Source organism: Nerophis lumbriciformis, linkage group LG01 (genome assembly GCF_033978685.3).
Source record: "Nerophis lumbriciformis linkage group LG01, RoL_Nlum_v2.1, whole genome shotgun sequence".
NCBI classification, from domain to species: domain Eukaryota; kingdom Metazoa; phylum Chordata; class Actinopteri; order Syngnathiformes; family Syngnathidae; genus Nerophis; species Nerophis lumbriciformis.
This window is the reverse complement of record NC_084548.2, coordinates 71,447,644-71,465,328: the sequence shown is the minus strand read 5'-3', so window position 1 is coordinate 71,465,328 and position 17,685 is coordinate 71,447,644. Positions and strand designations below refer to the sequence as shown.

Here is a 17,685-nt window from a genome sequence, read left to right as displayed (position 1 = left end):
CTCGCCACCGCGGGAGACCCCGACTTTTCTTGGCCCGTCTGCACGCGATTACGCGAGGAAGTGGAAATTAGTCGGGGCGGTTGTTGCCGAGCAGATGTCTCCCATTGGGAGGGATTCCCGAGTCATGCGCTACACGGAACCCTGCGTCGGCAATCCCTTTTCCCCGAGATTTCCTTTTCCATGTCTGGCTGAGCGTGCGTTACGTAACACGGCTTGGAGGAAAAATGCTTTTAGTTGTAGTCGACGTAACCTGCTCAGCCATGGAGATTTTTGACAAACTGTATTGTACAAACCCCGTTTCCATATGAGTTGGGAAATTGTGTTAGATGTAAATATAAACGAAATATTTGTCAATCCTTTTCAACCCATATTCAGTTGAATAATATACAAAGACAACATATTTGATGCTCAAACTCATACAAATAATAATTAACTTAGAATTTCATGGCTGCAACACGTGCCAAAGTAGTTGGGAAAGGGCGTGTTCACCACTGTGTTACATGGCCTTTCCTTTTAACAACACTCAGTAAACGTTTGGGAACTGAGGAGACACATTTTTTCAGGTGGAATTCTTTCCCATTCTTGCTTGATGTACAGCTTAAGTTGTTCAACAGTCCGGGGGTCTCCGTTGTGCTATTTTAGGCTTCATAATGCGCCACACATTTTCAATGGGAGACAGGTCTGGACTGCAGGCGGGCCAGTCTAGTACCCGCACTCTTGATGTAACACCTGGCTTGGCATTGTCTTGCTGAAATAAGCAAGGGGCGTCCATGATGGCAACATATGTTGCTCCAAAACCTGTATGTACCTTTCAGCATTAATGGCGCCTTCACAGATGTGTAAGTTACCCATGCCTTGGGCACTAATACACCCCCATACCATCACACATGCTGCCTTTTACACTTTGCGCCTATAACAATCCGGATGGTTCTTTTCCTCTTTGGTCCGGAGGACACGACGTCCACAGTTTCCAAAAACTATTTGAAATGTGGACTCGTCAGACCCGTCTGGCCCGGCGAAGCATTTCTGGGTGTTGTTGATAAATGGCTTTGGCTATGCATATTAGAGTTTTAACTTGCACTTACAGATGTAGCAGCCAACTGTAGTTACTGACAGTGGTCTTCTGAAGTGTTCCTGAGCCCATGTGGTGATATCCTTTACACACTGATGTCGCTTTTTGATGCAGCACCGCCTGAGGGTGGACTCGTCAGACCACAGAACACTTTTACACTTTTTCAATCAGTCCATCTTAGATTTATTTTTTTATTATTATAAAATAATTCTGTTATTGTTAATATTACTTTTGATATTCCTATTATTATTATTATTAAATTATATTCTTTAGTATTATTTATTTATTAATAATATTGGATACATTAATATTAGTACATTTATTTTTTTATTATTATAAAATGATTCTGTTATTGTTAATAATACGTTTGATATTCCTATTATTATTATTATTAAATTATATTCTTTAGTAGTAATTATTTATTAATAATTTGAAATGTGGACTCGTCAGACCACAGAACACTTTTCCACTTTGTATCAGTCCATCTTAGATGAGCTCAGGCCCAGCGAAGCCGACGGCGTTTCTGGGTGTTGTTGATAAACGGTTTTCGCCTTGCATAGGAGAGTTTTAACTTGCACTTACAGATGTAGCGACCAACTGTAGTTACTGACAGTGGGTTTCTGAAGTGTTCCTGAGCCCATGTGGTGATATCCTTTACACACTGATGTCGCTTGTTGATGCAGTACAGCCTGAGGGATCGACGGTGTCGGGTTTAGCTGCTTACGTGTAGTGATTTCTCCAAGTAACATTGAATGCCCGTGACCTTTCATCCATCAGGCGGTGCTGCATCAAAAAGCGGCATCGGTGTGTAAAGGATATCACCACATTGTCATAACGGGGGGTTTGCGAGGTTTGTTCTCCCAGGACGCAAAACGGACTATTCTGGACAGGACTTGAGGGTAGGAACATGATTTAATCTTGACTCTCAAATAGGTACAACCAAAAAGGCGCACAAGGCGAAGGCACAACAAACAAAAGCAAACACTTAGCATAAACTATGGACAGGGCAAAAACTCACTAACTGTGGCATGAACAAACAAAACTTACTTGACAAGTCATGAAGCAAACAATCGCATGGCACAAGCAATGACGCCAACTGGTAAAGACAGGCTTAAATAATAGTCTCTTGATTAGAGCAGGCGTGTCCCGAACACATGAGGCAGGTGAAACTAATCAGTCGCCATGGAAACTAAAACAAACAAGGATGTACAAAAACAGGAACTATTGAAGTCTTAAAACTAACAGAAAATAATAAAAACATGATCCAAACCACAGATCATGACACAAATGGGCTCAGGAACACTTCAGAAAACCACTGTCAGTAACTACAGTTTGTCGCCACATCTGTAAGTGCAAGTTAAAACTCTACTATGCAAAGCCAAAGCCATTTATCAACAACACCCAGAAACGCTGCCGGCTTCACTGGGGCCGAGCTCATCTAAGATGGACTGATACAAAGTGGAAAAGTCTTCTGTGGTCTGACGAGTCCACATTTCCAAATTGTTTTTGGAACCTGTGGACGTCGTGTCCTCCGGACCAAAGAGGAAAAGAACCATCCGGATTGTTCTAGGCGCAAAGTGTAAAAGGCAGCATGTGTGATGGTATGGGGGTGTATTAGTGCCCAAGACATGGGTAATTTACACATTTGTGTAATTTAAAAATAACTAAATAAATAAAAAATATTTTTTAAATGTCGGTCATTTTTTCTTAATAATAATCTCGCATCTCATCAATTTAGTAACGTGTCAGAAAAGAGTAAAAATGCATGTTTTTCAATATGCATCATAACAAAAAGGGTCATATTAAAAACATGGATAGATGTTGATAGTCCAACTCATACTGTGGAGATGATCCATCCATTTTCTACCGCTTGTCCCTTTTGGGGTCGCGGGGGGGTGCTGGAGCCTATCTCAGCTGCATTCGGGCGGAAGGCGGGGTACACCCTGGACAAGTCGCCACCTCATCACAGGGCCAACACAGATAGACAGACAACATTCACACACTAGGGACCATTTAGTGTTGCCAATCAACCTATCCACTGTGGAGATGATATCAGTAGAAAAAAATGCATTTAGTTGAGATAATAATGATTTTGTTGGACTGATTAAAAATAATAATAATAATAAAATAAAAAATGCATTTAGTTGAGATAATAATGATTTTGTTGGACTGATTAAAAATAATAATAATAATAATAAAATAAAAAAAATGCATTTAGTTGAGATAATAATGATTTTGTTGGACTGATTAAAAATAATAATAATAATAATAAAATAAAAAAATTTAATTAAAAAATTGTTTTAAATGTCGGTCATTTTTTCTTAATAATGATCTGGCAGCAGATTTAGTGTTGCCAATCAACCTATCCACTGTGGAGATGATATCAGTAGAAAAAAATGCATTTAGTTGAGATAATAATGATTTTGTTGGACTGATTAAAAATAATAATAATAATACAATAAAAAATGCATGTAGTTGAGATAATAATGATTTTGTTGGATTGATTAAAAATAATAATAATAATAAAATAAAAAATTATAATAAAAAAATGGTTTTAAATGTCGGTCATTTTTTTTTAATAATGATCTGGCAGCAGCCAGCGTCATCTCACAAGACAACCAAGTGACAAAAGTGACGTCTTGGTGAACACTGAGGGTCGCTAATAGGTCTATTTTTTTTAATGCCTGGCTGGCGATGGACCGACACACCCTCCGCCATCCACCGCCAGCTCGCCATCCACGTAACGGGCACCCCCTGCGGTGGCGGAGAAGGCGAGCTGAAGAGTGCGAAGCTCACTCACCGTGTGTTTTCTCCGTGAACAACACCTTGGAGTCGGAGCTGAAGTTCTGGCCGGTCAGGATCATCTGCTGGCCTCCCAGCACGCAGCAGCTGTCCAAGTCCTGCTTCTCCACCACGGGAAGTTCATGTGCAGAACGCTGAGCTGCGTGTGATGAAAACACAGCACCGGCTATTAATCATCCACAAGTACACTGCACTTAATTAAAGGTCCACGTCATGTCCAAATGTTGGACGAGAAATATGTGTTTATGAGCGATCCGTCATTGTCATTTTGGACAGAAGAGGCATTAAAACGCTGGACTTTGAAAGAAAAAAGGACAATCTTAATAAAAAAAAATTAAAAAATCACTTATACATATTTATCATGCGTTTACTGTGAACCTGACATGGCGTTTTACTCATAAATACTTCATGAATAACTAATACATTCGTGAGAAAGCTTTGTAAAAATTTTTTTTTTAAAAGCAGGCTTTGCTACACTTCTTGAAACGCAGCCTTGAGCTCTGCTAAGTACATGTTGATCAGTTACATCCTTCAGTTTTTCTTCAGTCAATATGCTATTTTAACAAATTAGCATGTAGCTCATATAGCTCTGCAAAAAATGTTTTTACGTGACATTGCTGGTTTTACGAGCAGAGGAGCATGTTCGGCAGCGCATGCACACAGAGTACTTACAAGCAGATAGGTAAAGGTGACGTTATAACACTGAAACACCCTCAGGAAGAGGTGCTTTAAGACTACTACTTCTAAATCACTAATCCTCGCCTCCCTGGCGACAAATAAAGTGAGTTTCTTACAAGTAGCATTATCACTGGAGGACGAGGAATAGTCAAACATGCTTCACTACACACCGTAGGAGGATACAATAGCTCACCGGCGTCAAAATGTAAACAAACGCCATGGGTGGATCTACACCTGACATCCACTGTAATGATACCAAGTACAGACGCGTATCTAGTCGATACTACTATGATTACATCGATATTTTTTCAGCATCATAAAGCATTTTTGTGATGATTAAGAGTAACATAACATGCTTAAAGTGCAACATGACCCAATTAAGAGTGACATAACATGCTAAAGGTGTAACATGACACAATAAGGGGTGACATAACATGCTAAAGGTGCAACATGACACAATTAAGTGTGACATAACATGCTAAAGGTGCAACATGACACAATTAAGAGTGACATAACATGCTAAAGGTGCAACATGACACAATTAAGAGTGACATAACATGCTAAAGGTGCAACATGACACAACTAAGAGTGACATAACATGCTAAAGGTGCAACATGACACAATTAAGAGTGACATAACATGCTAAAGGTGCAACATGACACAATTAAAAGAGTGACATAACATGCTAAAGGTGCAACATGACACAATTAAGAGTGACATAACATGCTAAAGGTGCAACATGACACAATTAAGAGTGACATAACATGCTAAAGGTGCAACATGACACAATTAAAATAGTGACATAACATGCTAAAGGTGCAACATGACACAATTAAGAGTGACCTAACATGCTGAAGGTGCAACATGACACAATTAAGAGTGACATAACATGCTAAAGGTGCAACATGACACAATTAAGAGTGACATAACATGCTAAAGGTGCAACATGACACAATTAAGAGTGACATAACATGCTAAAGGTGCAACATGACACAATTAAGAGTGACATAACATGCTAAAGGTGCAACATGACACAATTAAGAGTGACATAACACTACTAAAGGTGCAACATGACACAATTAAGACTTTGCTACAATGCAGGTGTTGTCCATCAAAATTGTTAAATGTGTTGCTTTCCTCTATTTCAAGTGACAATGACTACATAACACTACTAAAAGGTGCAACATGACCCAATTACGAGTGACATAACATGCTAAAGGTGCAACATGACACAATTAAGAGTGAGATAACATGCTAAAGGTGCAACATGACACAATTAAGAGTGACATAACATGCTAAAGGTGCAACATGACACAATTAATAGTGACATAACATGCTAAAGGTGCAACATGACACAATTAAGAGGAACATAACATGCTAAAGGTGCAACATGACACAATTAAGAGTGACATAACATGCTAAAGGTGCAACATGACACAATGAAGAGTGACATAACATGCTAAAGGTGCAACATGACACAATTAAGAGTGACATAACATGCTAAAGGTGCAACATGACACAATTAAGAGTGACATAACATGCTAAAGGTGCAACATGACACAACTAAGATTGGCATAACATGCTAAAGGTGCAACATGACACAACTAAGAGTGACATAACATGCTAAAGGTGCAACATGACACAATTAAGAGTGACATAACATGCTAAAGGTGCAACATGACCCCACTAAGAGTGACATAAAATGCTAAAGGTGCCAACATGACACAATTAAAAGAGTGACATAACATGCTAAAGTTGCAACATGACACAATTAAGAGTGACATAACATGCTAAAGGTGCAACATGACACAATTAAGAGTGACATAACATGCTAAAGGTGCAACATGACACAATTAAGAGGGACATAACATGCTAAAGGTGCAACATGACACAATTAAGAGTGACATAACATGCTAAAGGTGCAACATGACACAATTAAGAGTGACATAACATGCTAAAGGTGCAACATGACACAACTAAGAGTGACATAACATGCTAAAGGTGCAACATGACACAATTAAGAGTGACATAACATGCTAAAGGTGCAACATGACCCCATTAAGAGTGACATAACATGCTAAAGGTGCCAACATGACACAATTAAGAGTGACATAACATGCTAAAGGTGCAACATGACACAATTAAAAGAGTGACATAACATGCTAAAGGTGCAACATGACACAACTAAGAGTGACATAACATGCTAAAGGTGCAACATGACACAACTAAGAGTGGCATAACATGCTAAAGGTGCCAACATGACACAATTAAGAGTGACATAACATGCTAAAGGTGCAACATGACACAATTAAAAGAGTGACATAACATGCTAAAGGTGCAACATGACACAATTAAGAGTGACATAACATGCTAAAGGTGCAACATGACACAACTAAGAGTGACATAACATGCTAAAGGTGCAACATGACACAATTAAAAGAGTGACATAACATGCTAAAGGTGCAACATGACACAATTAAGAGTGACATAACATGCTAAAGGTGCAACATGACACAATTAAAAGAGTGACATAACATGCTAAAGGTGCAACATGACACAATTAAGAGTGACATAACATGCTAAAGGTGCAACATGACACAATTAAGAGTGACATAACATGCTAAAGGTGCAACATGACACAACTAAGAGTGACATAACATGCTAAAGGTGCAACATGACACAATTAAGAGTGACATAACATGCTAAAGGTGCCAACATGACACAATTAAAAGAGTGACATAACATGCTAAAGTTGCAACATGACACAATTAAGAGTGACATAACATGCTAAAGGTGCAACATGACACAATTAAGAGTGACATAACATGCTAAAGGTGCAACATGACACAATTAAGAGGGACATAACATGCTAAAGGTGCAACATGACACAATTAAGAGTGACATAACATGCTAAAGGTGCAACATGACACAATTAAGAGTGACATAACATGCTAAAGGTGCAACATGACACAATTAAGAGTGACATAACATGCTAAAGGTGCAACATGACCCCATTAAGAGTGACATAACATGCTAAAGGTGCCAACATGACACAATTAAGAGTGACATAACATTCTAAAGGTGCAACATGACACAATTAAAAGAGTGACATAACATGCTAAAGGTGCAACATGACACAATTTAGAGTGACATAACATGCTAAAGGTGCAACATGACACAACTAAGAGTGGCATAACATGCTAAAGGTGCCAACATGACACAATTAAGAGTGACATAACATGCTAAAGGTGCAACATGACACAATTAAGAGTGACATAACATGCTAAAGGTGCAACATGACACAACTAAGAGTGACATAACATGCTAAAGGTGCAACATGACACAATTAAGAGTGACATAACATGCTAAAGGTGCAACATGACACAATTAAGAGTGACATAACATGCTAAAGGTGCAACATGACACAACTAAGAGTGACATAACATACTAAAGGTGCAACATGACACAACTAAGAGTGGCATAACATGCTAAAGGTGCAACATGACACAATTAAGAGTGACATAACATGCTAAAGGTGCCAACATGACACAATTAAGAGTGACATAACATGCTAAAGGTGCAACATGACACAATTAAGAGTGACATAACATGATAAAGGTGCAACATGACACAATTAAGAGTGACATAACATGCTAAAGGTGCAACATGACACAATTAAGAGTGACATAACATGCTAAAGGTGCAACATGACACAACTAAGAGTGACATAACATGCTAAAGGTGCAACATGACACAATTAAGAGTGACATAACATGCTAAAGGTGCAACATGACACAATTAGGAGTGACATAACATGCTAAAGGTGCAACATGACACAATTAAGAGTGACATAACATGCTGGAGGTGCAACATGACACAATTAAGAGTGACATAACACGCTAAAGGTGCAACATGACACAATTAGGAGTGACATAACATGCTAAAGGTGCAACATGACACAGTTAAGAGTGACATAACATGCTAAAGGTGCAACATGACCCAATTAAGAGTGACATAACATGCTACAGGTGCAACATGACTCAATTAAGAGTGACATAACATGCTAAAGGTGCAACATGACACAATTAAAAGAGTGAAATAACATGCTAAAGGTACAACATGACACAATTAAGAGTGACATAACATGCTAAAGGTGCAACATGACCCAATTAAGAGTGACATAACATGCTACAGGTGCAACATGACTCAATTAAGAGTGACATAACATGCTAAAGGTGCAACATGACACAATTAAGAGTGACATAACATGCTAAAGGTGCAACATGACGCAATTAAAAGAGTGACATAACATGCTAAAGGTGCAACATGACACAATTAATAGTGACATAACATGCTAAAGGTGCAACATGACATAATTAAAAGAGTGACATAACATGCTAAAGGTGCAACATGACACAATTAAAAGAGTGACATAACATGCTAAAGGTGCAACATGACACAATTAAGAGTGACATAACATACTAAAGGTGCAACATGACACAACTAAGAGTGGCATAACATGCTAAAGGTGCAAGATGACACAATTAAGAGTGACATAACACCAGTAAAGGTGCAACATGACACAATTAAGAGTGACATAACATGCTAAAGGTGCAACATGACACAATTAAGAGTGACATAACATGCTAAAGGTGCAACATGACACAACTAAGAGTGACATAACATGCTAAAGGTGCAACATGACACAATTAAGAGTGACATAACATGCTAAAGGTGCAACATGACACAATTAAGAGTGACATAACATGCTAAAGGTGCAACATGACACAATTAGGAGTGACATAACATGCTAAAGGTGCAACATGACACAATTAAAAGTGACATAACATGCTAAAGGTGCAACATGACACAAATAAGAGTGACATAACATGCTAAAGGTGCACCATGACAAAATTAAGAGTGACATAACATGCTAAAGGTGCAACATGACACAACTAAGAGTGACATAACATGCTAAAGGTGCAACATGACACAATTAAGAGTGACATAACATGCTAAAGGTGCAACATGACACAATTAAGAGAGACATAACATGCTAAAGGTGCAACATGACAAAATTAAGAGTGACATAACATGCTAAAGGTGCAACATGACCCAATTAAGAGTGACATAACATGCTAAAGGTGCAACATGACACAATTAAGAGTGACATAACATGCTAAAGGTGCCAACATGACAAAATTAAGAGTGACATAACATGCTATAGGTGCAACATGACACAACTAAGAGTGACATAACATGCTAAAGGTGCAACATGACACAATTAAGAGTGACATAACATGCTAAAAGTGCAACATGACACAATTAAAAGAGTGACATAACATGCTAAAGGTGCAACATGACACAATTAAGAGTGACATAACATGCTAAAGGTGCAACATGACACAATTAAGAGTGACATAACATGCTAAAGGTGCAACATGACACCATTAAGAGTGACATAACATGCTAAAGGTGCAACATGACACAACTAAGAGTGACATAACATGCTAAAGGTGCAACATGACACAATTAAGAGTGACATAACATGCTAAAGGTGCAACATGACACAATTAAAAGAGTGACATAACATGCTAAAGGTGCAACATGACACAATTAAGAGTGACATAACATGCTAAAGGTGCAACATAACACAACTAAGAGTGACATAACATGCTAAAGCTGCAACATGACACAATTAAGAGTGACATAACACGCTAAAGGTGCAACATGACACAATTAAGAGTGACATAACATGCTAGAGGTGCAACATGACACAATTAAGAGTGACATAACATGCTAAAGGTGCAACATGACACAATTAAGAGTGACATAACATGCTAAAGGTGCCACAAGACACAATTAAGAGTGACATAACATGCTAAAGGTGCAACATGACACAATTAAGAGTGACATAACATGCTAGAGGTGCAACATGACACAATTAAGAGTGACATAACATGCTAAAGGTGCAGCATGACACAATTAAGAGTGACATAACATGCTAAAGGTGCCACAAGACACAATTAAGAGTGACATAACATGCTAAAGGTGCCACAAGACACAATTAAGAGTGACATAACATGCTAAAGGTGCAACATGACACAATTAAGAGTGACATAACGTGCTAAAGGTGCACCATGACAAAATTAAGAGTGACATAACATGCTAAAGGTGCAACATGACACAACTAAGAGTGACATAACATGCTAAAGGTGCAACATGACACAATTAAGAGTGACATAACATGCTAAAGGTGCAACATGACACAATTAAGAGTGACATAACATGCTAAAGGTGCAACATGACAAAATTAAGAGTGACATAACATGCTAAAGGTGCAACATTACCCAATTAAGAGTGACATAACATGCTAAAGGTGCAACATGACACAATTAAGAGTGACATAACATGCTAAAGGTGCCAACATGACAAAATTAAGAGTGACATAACATGCTATAGGTGCAACATGACACAACTAAGAGTGACATAACATGCTAAAGGTGCAACATGACACAATTAAGAGTGACATAACATGCTATAAGTGCAACATGACACAATTAAAAGAGTGACATAACATGCTAAAGGTGCAACATGACACAATTAAGAGTGACATAACATGCTAAAGGTGCAACATGACACAATTAAGAGTGACATAACATGCTAAAGGTGCAACATGACACCATTAAGAGTGACATAACATGCTAAAGGTGCAACATGACACAACTAAGAGTGACATAACATGCTAAAGGTGCAACATGACACAATTAAGAGTGACATAACATGCTAAAGGTGCAACATGACACAATTAAAAGAGTGACATAACATGCTAAAGGTGCAACATGACACAATTAAGAGTGACATAACATGCTAAAGGTGCAACATGACACAACTAAGAGTGACATAACATGCTAAAGCTGCAACATGACACAATTAAGAGTGACATAACACGCTAAAGGTGCAACATGACACAATTAAGAGTGACATAACATGCTAGAGGTGCAACATGACACAATTAAGAGTGACATAACATGCTAAAGGTGCAACATGACACAATTAAGAGTGACATAACATGCTAAAGGTGCCACAAGACACAATTAAGAGTGACATAACATGCTAAAGGTGCAACATGACACAATTAAGAGTGACATAACATGCTAGAGGTGCAACATGACACAATTAAGAGTGACATAACATGCTAAAGGTGCAGCATGACACAATTAAGAGTGACATAACATGCTAAAGGTGCCACAAGACACAATTAAGAGTGACATAACATGCTAAAGGTGCAACATGACACAATTAAGAGTGACATAACGTGCTAAAGGTGCAACATGACACAATTAAGAGTGACATAACATGCTAAAGGTGCCACAAGACACAATTAAGAGTGACATAACATGCTAAAGGTGCAACATGACACAATTAGGAGTGACATAACATGCTAAAGGTGCAACATGACACAAGTAGGAGTGACATAACATGCTAAAGGTGCAACATGACACAATTAAAAGTGACATAACATGCTAAAGGTGCAACATGACACAATTAAGAGTGACATAACATGCTAAAGGTGCAACATGACACAACTAAGAGTGACATAACATGCTAAAGGTGCAACATGACACAATTAAGAGTGACATAACATGAAAAAGGTGCAACATGACACAATTAAGAGTGACATAACATGCTAAAGGTGCAACATGACACAATTAGGAGTGACATAACATGCTAAAGGTGCAACATGACACAATTAAGAGTGACATAACATGATAAAGGTGCAACATGACACAATTAAGAGTGACATAACATGCTAAAGGTGCAACATGACACAATTAAGAGTTACATAACATGCTAAAGGTGCAACATGACACAATTAAGAGTGAGATAACATGCTAAAGGTGCAACATGACACAATTAAGAGTGACATAACATGCTAGAGGTGCAACATGACACAATTAAGAGTGACATAACATGCTAAAGGTGCAACATGACACAATTAAGAGTGACATAACATGCTAAAGGTGCCACAAGACACAATTAAGAGTGACATAACATGCTAAAGGTGCAACATGACACAATTAAGAGTGACATAACATGCTAGAGGTGCAACATGACACAATTAAGAGTGACATAACATGCTAAAGGTGCAGCATGACACAATTAAGAGTGACATAACATGCTAAAGGTGCCACAAGACACAATTAAGAGTGACATAACATGCTAAAGGTGCAACATGACACAATTAAGAGTGACATAACGTGCTAAAGGTGCAACATGACACAATTAAGAGTGACATAACATGCTAAAGGTGCCACAAGACACAATTAAGAGTGACATAACATGCTAAAGGTGCAACATGACACAATTAGGAGTGACATAACATGCTAAAGGTGCAACATGACACAAGTAGGAGTGACATAACATGCTAAAGGTGCAACATGACACAATTAAAAGTGACATAACATGCTAAAGGTGCAACATGACACAATTAAGAGTGACATAACATGCTAAAGGTGCAACATGACACAACTAAGAGTGACATAACATGCTAAAGGTGCAACATGACACAATTAAGAGTGACATAACATGAAAAAGGTGCAACATGACACAATTAAGAGTGACATAACATGCTAAAGGTGCAACATGACACAATTAGGAGTGACATAACATGCTAAAGGTGCAACATGACACAATTAAGAGTGACATAACATGATAAAGGTGCAACATGACACAATTAAGAGTGACATAACATGCTAAAGGTGCAACATGACACAATTAAGAGTTACATAACATGCTAAAGGTGCAACATGACACAATTAAGAGTGAGATAACATGCTAAAGGTGCAACATGACACAATTAAGAGTGGAGGTGCCCGACAACAAACAACCTTTGCACCAGACAGATGTTGTCACCACACGCAGGTAGCGACTACTGTCCGGACTTTTTTTCCCCCGCAGCAGTACGCAGACAGGAAATGACGGCCATAAAAGCAAATTTTTGCGTCACGCGTCAATGCCAACAGGAATGTTTGGCAGGATGAAAAAGGAGTCCTTGTTTGCCTTTTGATTACAGCGGCGGCTTTAATAAGGCGTGTGTACACACACTTGGACGTGGGCAACGCTGCACTAAATAAATCACCCTGCAGCATAAAGACGTCTTAGAGCGCCGTCCTCTCATTTGAATTTTTTTTATTATTTTTTTTCCGGCTTTTGCACGGAATTTTGTTCAAAAAAAAAAAAAACTTAGCAAAAATACTCACAGCACTCGACGGGATGCGAGGCCACTTGGAGAGAGACCAGCTGTCCTCCAGGCTGGGGTATGTGCACGCGGAACACCAGGCGGACACGCGTGTTCTTACGCCCCACGTCCGTCTCGCCCTTCCGCAGTTCGATGTCGGCGTTACGCAGCTTCAGGATGCCGGCGCAGTCGATGCTGCGAGGAACAGGACAGGCATGACCATGCTGGCACGACCAAATAGCATCAAACATCTCACAGAAACTCAGTTTTGTATTTCCAACCGTAGATGCTTTAAAAAGTGGAAAATAACCAAGTTTCCATCCTCCAATTGTTTGAAATACTTGCAAAAAACACTCCAGTTCCAAAAAACCCCAAAAGCAGTGAAGTTGTCACGTTGAATAAAAAGAGAATACAACAAATCCTTTTCAACTTATATTCAATTGAATAGACTGCAAAGACAAGATATTTCATGTTCACACTTTGTTTTTGCAAATAATCATTAACTTAGAATTTAATGGCAGCAACACATTGCAAAAAAAGTTGTCACAGGGGCATGTTCACCACTGTGTTACATGGCCTTTCCTTTTAACAACACTCAGTAAAGGTTTGGGAACTGAGGAGACACATTTTTGAAGTGGAATTCTTTCCCATTCTTGCTTGATGTACAGCTTAAGTTGTTCTTCTCATATTTTAGCCTTCACACATTTTCAATGGGAGACAGGTCTGGACTACAGGCAGGCCAGTCTAGTACCCGCGCTCTTTTACTATGAAGCCACGCTGTTGTAACACGTGGCTTGGCATTGTCTTGGACTTAGACTTAGACAAACTTTAATGATCCACATGGGAAATTGTTCCACACAGTAGCTCAGTTACAATGATGGAAAGTGTAAGGATGGAAAGGACAATGCAGGTATAAATAGACTAAATATAGCGATATAAAATATAACATATATACGAATATATACATAATATGTTATATTATGTCTATATCATATATACAATATATAACAATTACCATGTACAATATTACAGTATATTGTCTGGTGGAGTGGGTGGGTCAGCAGGATTGTCCTTGATGGTGGGCAGGATTGTCCTTGATGGTGGACAGTATTGTCCATGATGGTGGGCAGGATTGTCCATTATGGTGGGCAGGATTGTCCATTATAGGGGGCAGTATTGTCCTTGATGGTGGGCAGGATTGTCCTTGATGGTGGACAGGATTGTCCATGATGGTGGGCAGGATTGTCCTTGATGGTGGACAGTATTGTCCATGATGGTGGGCAGGATTGTCCATGATGGTGGGCAGGATTGTCCTTGATGGTGGACAGTATTGTCCATGATGGTGGGCAGGATTGTCCATGATGGTGGACAGGATTGTCCATGATGGTGGGCAGGTTTGTCCTTGATGGTGGGCAGGATTGTCCATGATGGTGGGCAGGATTGTCCATTTTGGGGGGCAGTATTGTCCCTGATGGTGGGCAGAATTGTCCATGATGGTGGGCAGGATTGTCCTTGATGGTGGACAGGATTGTCCATGATGGTGGGCAGGATTGTCCTTGATGGTGGACAGTATTGTCCATGATGGTGGGCAGGATTGTCCTTGATGGTGGACAGTATTGTCCATGATGGTGGGCAGGATTGTCCTTGATGGTGGACAGTATTGTCCATGATGGTGGGCAGGATTGTCCATGATGGCGGGCAGTTTGTCCAGTGTCCTCCTGTCCCTCACTGACACAAACGCCTCCAACTCAATCCGGTTTGAGTCCCTTTTGCTGGTGCTGCTCCCCCAACAAACCACTGCAAAGTACAGTGCACTTGCCACAACAGACTGATAAAATATCTCCAACAGCTTGCTGCACACATTAAAGGACCTAAGCTTCCTCAGGAAAAAGAGTCTGCTCATGCCCTTCTTATATACAGCTCTGCAGTTGTCCTTCCAGTCCACTCTGCTGTTCAAATGGACTCCCAGGTACTTGTACTGCCCCACCCGACCTTGGTTTTGCTGAAATAAGCAGGGGCGTCCATGGTAACGTTGCTTGGATGGCAACATATGTTTCTCCAAAACCTGTATGTACCTTTCAGCATTAATGGTGCCTTCACAGATGTGTAAGTTACCCATGTCTTGGGCACTAATACACCCCCATACCATCACACATGCTGGCTTTTACAGTTTGCGCCTAGAACAATCCGGATGGTTCTTTTTCCTTTCTGGGTGTTGTTGATAAATGGCTTTGGCTTTGCATAGTAGAGTTTTAACTTGCACTTACGGATGTAGCGAGCAACTGTAGTTACTGACAGTGTTTTTTTGAAGTGTTCCTGAGCCCATGTGGTGATATCCTTTACACACTGATGTCGCTTTTTGATGAAGTACCGCCTGAGGGATTGAAGGTCACAAGCATTCAATGTTACGTGCAGTGATTTCTCCAGATTCTCCGAACCTTTTGATGATATTACGGAGCGTAGATGGTGAAATACCTAAATTCCTTGCAATAGCTGGTTGAGAAATGTTGTTCTTAAACAATTTGCTCAGGCATTTGTTGACAAAGCGGTGACCCTCGCCCCATCCTTGTTGCATGGAAGCTGCTTTTATACCCAATCATGGCACCCACCTGTTCCCAATTAGCCTGATCACCTGTGGGATGTTCCAAATAAGTCTTTGATGAGCATTTCCTTGCCTTTCTCAGTCTTTTTTGCCACTTGTGCCAGCTTTTTCGAAACATGTTGCAGGCATCAAATTCCAAATGAGCTAATATTTGCAAAAAATAACAACGTTTACCAGTGTGAACATGAAATATCTTGTCTTTGCAGTCTATTCAATTGAATATAAGTTGAAAAGGATTTGTTGTATTCTCTTTTTATTTACCAATGTTAAAATGTAAAGTTAGTTAGCATGTAGCTAACATAGCGATGCGAATTCTGCTAGCCGAGCATTATGTTAAAATGTGATGTTAGCGTCTAACGCATACAGCTACGCTAGTGTTGCTAGCCTAGCATTATAAATACAGTCTATCATACAGCATTATTCACATGTGAATAATTCCGTATAATAGACTGTATTTATATTATTCACATGTGAATAATGCTGTATAATAGACTGTATTTATGTTATTCACATGTGAATAATTCCGGATAATAGACTGTATTTATATTATTCACATGTGAATAATGCCGTATAATAGACTGTATTTATATTATTTACATGTGAATAATGCTGTATAATAGACTGTATTTATATTATTCACATGTGAATAATGCCGTATAATAGACTGTATTTATATTATTTACATGTGAATAGTGCCGTATAATAGACTGTATTTATATTATTCACATGTGAATAATGCTGTATAATGTTATTCACATGTGAATAACATAAATACAGTCTATTATACAGCATTATTCACATGTGAATAATATAAATACAGTCTGTTCACATATGAATAATATAATAATTATAATAATAATAATAATAATTATTATTATTATAATAATAATAGGCATGTATTTATGTTATTCACATGTGAATAATGCTGTATAATAGACTGTATTTATGTTATTCACATGTGAATAATGCCGTATAATAGACTGTATTTAAATTATTCACATGTGAATAATGCCGTATAATAGACTGTATTTATGTTATTCACATGTGAATGTGTATAAATTGTAAAAAAAAAATAGTTTTGAGCTACATGCTAACATTTTAGCATGTAGCTCAAAACTATTTTTTTTGTTATCCAGCGACCCCCCGCGACCCCAAATGGGACAATGTTATTCACATGTGAATAATGCTGTATAATAGACTGCATTTGTGTTATTCACATGTGAATAATGCTGTATAATAGACTGCATTTGTGTTATTCACATGTGAATAATGCTGTATAATAGACTGTAT

The 17,685-nt window shown here is 38.7% G+C and overlaps 1 protein-coding gene across 3 annotated transcripts in view; it reads right to left on the bottom strand.

Moving 5' to 3' along the window:
* The window catches only part of nfatc2a (nuclear factor of activated T cells 2a), a 76,511-nt gene that overhangs the window by 31,478 nt on the left and 27,348 nt on the right, over window positions 1-17,685 (bottom strand). For all 3 annotated transcript variants that reach the window (XM_061972453.1, XM_061972439.1, XM_061972447.1), the window contains exons 5-6: window positions 13,816-13,988; window positions 3,873-4,013 (exon numbers count right to left, since the gene is read on the bottom strand). In XM_061972453.1, coding sequence (XP_061828437.1) covers window positions 3,873-4,013; window positions 13,816-13,988 — 314 coding nt within the window. The remainder of the gene's footprint in view (window positions 1-3,872; window positions 4,014-13,815; window positions 13,989-17,685) is intronic.